This window comes from Lagopus leucura, unplaced genomic scaffold (assembly GCF_019238085.1).
Source record: "Lagopus leucura isolate 7727_CA_CO unplaced genomic scaffold, USGS_WTPT01 236-7_obj-0_obj, whole genome shotgun sequence".
Classification (NCBI taxonomy): domain Eukaryota; kingdom Metazoa; phylum Chordata; class Aves; order Galliformes; family Phasianidae; genus Lagopus; species Lagopus leucura.
Window position 1 is genome coordinate 7,508 of NW_024968479.1, and position 4,892 is coordinate 12,399.

Sequence of the window (4,892 nt, forward strand, 5' to 3'; positions counted from 1 at the left end):
GGTTCCTGTATTCCTCCTGCAGGTCCCCATGCTCCTCCTGTAGGTCCCTGTACTCCTCCTGCAGGTCCCCATGCTCCTCCTGGGTGTCCCCATGCTCCTCCTGTAGGTCCCTGTGTTCCTCCCCCAGGTCCTCCTTCTCCTCCTGCAGGTCCCCATGTCCCTCCTGGGGGTCTCTATGTTCTTCCCACATGTCCACAGATTCCTCCCACATGCCTTCAGCCTCCTCCAAGCCCATGCTCTCCTGCCTTATCTCTTTGGCTCCCAAAGCCTCCCCTGCCTGGGGGTCTTCTCCCCCTGATGCCTCCCTTCCTTTATCTTCCTCCTCTCCCTCATCATCCTGTGCTCTGCCTGTGCTCTCCCTTCCTGTAGTGTCTTCTCCAGACCCTGATGAGCCCTCTGCTGCTGGCACGGCCCCTTCAATGCTAGAGGCCCTCATCTCCAGGCATATCTCCTGCTCCCTTTCGTCCCCTGCAGCAGCACCCAGCTCACACAGGGACATCTCCTGGTGCTCAGACTTCAGCTCTGTCTCAACAAAGTCCTCTTGCAAGTGGATTCCCGCAGGCAAAACTGGGTGGCTTCCCACAGGGACAGCACAAGCAGCTTCGATTTCCGTCTGCAGGGACCCTTCTTCTCGCATTTCCCTCTCCTGATCTGGGAACTCACATTCCTCATCCTCTCTGGAAGGGCTCCAGGGTTCCCTTTGCTCCTTGTACTCCAAGACATGCAGAGCCTCCATGCTGGTGGCCTCCATGTCCTCCTTGCCCACTTCCAGCCTGGACCCCTTTGTGTCTCCTCCCCAGGGCTCTCCCCCTGGCTCCTGGCTCTCCGTGGAGCTCAGTGGGTTCAACATCTCCTCCTCTTTACTCCTCTCCTCCTCCCACTTCTCCTCCCGGCTCTCCGCATCACTCTGGGTGGCACTTAGCAATGTGGGCACGTTGCTGCAGAGACACAGCCCAGGTGGGGACACGGTGCCACCCTCAACACCCATCTCCTGGGTTCCTGCAGCCTCCTCCTCCATGGGGTCTTCAAGATCCCCATCCCTGGTACTCTGGGTAGCACTGAATTTGGGCACTTCTTTGGCCTCAGCGTCATCTTGCATCTCCTTGAGAGCATCCTGCAGTGCGTGGCTGACCAGCTGTTCAGGACTCAGTGGGCTCTGCATGGGGGACTCCTCACCAGCCCCACACTCATGGGCTGGGCTCTCTGCCCCCCCACTGCCTGGCACGGGGGACAGCACTGGGACAGCGTGGCTGGGGGCAGCAGGCTCCCAGCTCCTCGGTGCCTGCAGGACTGAGTTGATTTTCTGGAACTCCTGTGCACTGGAGCTCTTGTTTTTGGGAGTCAGCGCCTTGAGGGCATCACCGGGGGTTCTGCACAGCTGTGCCACCCCCTCGGGCCGGGGGAAGGCAGCAAGGCTGGCACGGTGCTTGCTGCTGCTCACCTCCAGCTTGACATCTGCAGAGAGCAGGGAGAGCACAGTGTGGGGGGGCACAGCCCAAAACCCAAGGGCTGGGGCAGAGATCACCCAACTGCAGCCTAACAGCTCCTCTCTCCCCTCTTGCTGACCCCTCTCCTATTTTTAAACACTTCTTGGGAAGTGAGAAATTCCTCCCCTGAGTGTTGCAGAGCACTGATGCTGCCAGGGGTACCTCATGGGAGGACGGATGCTCTGCTCTGCCTGCAGCAGTGGGGTCAGAGATGGGGTGGGCTTGTGCTGCGGGGATGTGTGCAGGTGACAGCTTTTCAATATATTTAAGGAAAAAAGGAAATGCTCAGCCTGCTGCCGAGCCTGAGGTCCCGTGCTCAGGCTCCTCATGCAGGGGAGGAATTAAAAAAAGAAGTGAAGAAGCAGATAAGCCCTTATCTGCTCTATACAGAGGTGCCGGCAAGACCAGAGCCTGCTGTTAGCACCTTCCTATCACATTGACCAACCCTTGCCAGGAAAATCATTCTACTCCCTGGCCCTTCCTTACCTCTAAGGCTGTTGGCCAGCTTGAACTCCCCGGGAGGCATCTGCAGCCGGGTGCTCTCTGCTTCCAGCAGTGTCCTGTAAGGAGAAGTGTTGGAAGGGGGGGGGGGGGGGGACCAACGGGGGTGATATCTTTGCTGAGCTGCCAAATCAAGTCAGTCCCTGTGCAACTCAGGGGGATGCTTCAAAGGTAAACTGAAGCATAACATGTCTGTGGGTGGTTTTTCTGGGGCCGAACTGTTGTGTCACCTGGTTGTGAGGTGGGGGGTAGGGGATCCCAGGGGGCAGCCCCTCACTGCCTGCCAAGGATCTCTTCCCTCCTTGCTCTGTGGGCCCCCTCCCATCCCCCCATCCCCAGCTTGGTGTCCTCACCACCGGGTGACATCATGCTCTGCCGGGGAGGCCCCTCCGCTGGGGACAGCCCCTATTCTCATGCTAATCGTACCCCCAGTCCTCTGCGAGCCTGCCTTTGTCTGGGGCCATCTGGAAGGGCTGGAAGCGGACTGAGGGCTGCAGGGTTCAGCCCCAGAGTCTCCCAGTAGTTCTTACAGCTCTGTCTAGCCAGGTTGGGTAATGCTGCAAGGGGAGATATGGGGCATCACCCTGCTCTGAGCACACGGGAGCACAGTGGGAGCACTCTGTGTCCCCAGAGGGAGCAGTGCCACCGTGAAGGAGACCTCACCTGTAGGTTGCCACCTCCAGGCTGAGGGACATCTTGAGGTGCATGAGCTGCTGCCTGTCCTCCAGCACCTGGGCGATCTGCACCTGCAGGCTCTGCTTCTCCTGCTCCAGGGCCTCGATGGCCAGCTGTGGTGAGAAGCACAGGGTCAGGAACCCGATTGATCTCCCCAGAAAGGGAGGGAGCTCTGGTGGCACATTTCTGCCCGGATTGTGTTTCCCACCACCCCCCATCATTTCTCTTCTTCCTGGTCCTGACCCTCTTTGTCCCATGGGAAATTAAGCACTCCGTCCTCTTCCGGAGGATGTGGGTCAGCAGCTGTGACTCCACTCCGGCACCGCCTGCTGCATGACAAGCAGTGGGGATGGGGACCCTGGATCCATCCAACCCCAGCACTGCTTGGGGCGGCTCTCGCTGTCACCCATAGGTGCCCTCGGTACTCCTTGGGGATGTCAGAGATGGGTGTCCTGGGGGTGCCCAGGTGCTCAGGGTGCTGCAGGGAGGAGGGACACTTGCTTTTCACCTAGGAAGTTGGAGAGGGTTCAAGGGAGCAAGGAGAGGAATGGAGTAAAAAAGCAAGAAGGATGTAGCCACTGGAGGAGGGATGGGAAGGCGGGGGGGATCGGGGCCGTGCGATGTCAGATTGGGAAGGAGGGATCCTTTGAGAGGATGGCTGTGGCATCCCCTTCTCCATCCTCAAACCGGGAACAAAGAGGGACCCTTCCCTGCGTGGGGTCTCTAGCTCCAGCTATGAGCTGGGGCTGCATTTCCAGCCTGCTCCCGCCACAACTTCCCCTGCAGAATTACTTTTGCAGCTGTCTGCCTGCAGCTGTGGCTAAGTCGGATGAAGTTTATCCATCCCGAAGGCAGTGGCAGCAGAAATGGGAAGGAATGACTGCTGCCCTGGGGCTTGCAGCCCACCCGGGGGCTGCTCTTATCCCTCCCAGCTTTCGAGCCCCCCAAGCTCCCCATTCTCCCCACCTGGAACTTCTCAGCCTCTCCATGCTGCTCCTGCCACTGCTGGCCCAGGCTCTCCTCCAGCATCTCCTTCCGCACCTTCAGCCCCACCAGCTCCTTTTCCAGGTGCCGCAGCTGCAGTTGGCTCTGTTGGTTGTCTTCTGCCACCTGCCAGAGGTTCTCCTTGGCTTGGCCAAGTGCACGCTCCAGCTGCGCCACCTCCGCCTTGTAGGTCTCCACCGCCCCTCTCCAGATCTCTGACAGTCTCTTGGAGTAGTCCTCCACCTCCACGGGCTGGAATGCCACCGGAGCACAACGGAAGCCCTCCAGGCTCTGAGAGAAGCTGGCAAGCTCCTGGTCCAGCCCCGCTTTCTCCTCCTCGTGCACCTCCAGCAGAGATTCCACCTCCTTCTCCAGCTGCACAGCTCTCTCCTTCAGCCAGATCTGCGCCCGTCTCTCCTCCTCCAGCTCTTTCTTGCTGGAGGACAGCTTCCTCTTGGCTTCCTCGCGGGCTGCCTGCTCCTTCTGGCACCTGCTCCTCACATGCTGCACCTCCTCGTACAGGTTGTCCCTGGCCAGCTCGGCCGCACACTTCTCAGTGAAGGCGCGGTGCAGCGCATCCCGCAGCGACCGCAGCTCCTCCTCGTACCTGGCTCTGCGTGGGTCCCCGGCTGGGCTCTCCTTGGTGCTCTGAATCTCAGCTCGCAGCCCCTCATTCTCCTCCTCCAGGTACTTAACGCGGGCCAGGTAAGCCTCCAGGCGCTTGTTGAGGTCCCACATCTGCAGCGATTCCTCACCCAGAGCTCTCGCCCCCACGAAGCCCTCCATGCTCAGCATCGCGGCGGCAGAAGGAAGGCAGCAGAGCGGTGCCGGCGCGGGCGAACGCAGCTATTCATACTCACGCCGGGTGAGTGGGAGGCCTCTGAGACCCGAGCAGAGGAGCAGTTAACCCTTCCACAGCCGGCACAGCTGCTGCCAGCGCCATCCCTGTGCCCCATCCCCCTCTGTCCCCTTGGGATGTTGGGCAGTGCTTGAGTGGGGATGGCAACGCGCCACACTGGGGAGGAGCTGCGCTTTGGGGGGATGCTGTGGGGGCAGTCGATTCATTCAGGGCAGGGATGGGTTTTGCTGTGCCTCAGTTTCCCCTTTATGTACAGCTGGGATTCCCGAAGAGCACACTGCACCCTGCGCCTCAGGGCTTGGTGCCATCTGTAGCTCAGCTAATTCCTAAAATCAAACAGAGCACCAAGTGAGCTTGGCACGGAGAGAGGCTCACACGAATTTTAC

The 4,892-nt window shown here is 59.9% G+C and overlaps 1 protein-coding gene across 1 annotated transcript in view; it reads right to left on the reverse strand.

Moving 5' to 3' along the window:
- NES (nestin) overlaps positions 1 to 4,593 on the reverse strand; it is a 7,182-nt gene extending 2,589 nt beyond the window's left edge. The window contains exons 1-4 of the mRNA XM_042894535.1: positions 3,630 to 4,593; positions 2,652 to 2,776; positions 1,974 to 2,047; positions 35 to 1,455 (exon numbers count right to left, since the gene is read on the reverse strand). Coding sequence (XP_042750469.1) covers positions 35 to 1,455; positions 1,974 to 2,047; positions 2,652 to 2,776; positions 3,630 to 4,442 — 2,433 coding nt within the window. The 5' untranslated portion in view covers positions 4,443 to 4,593. The remainder of the gene's footprint in view (positions 1 to 34; positions 1,456 to 1,973; positions 2,048 to 2,651; positions 2,777 to 3,629) is intronic.
- Positions 4,594 to 4,892: the final 299 nt, after the last annotated feature.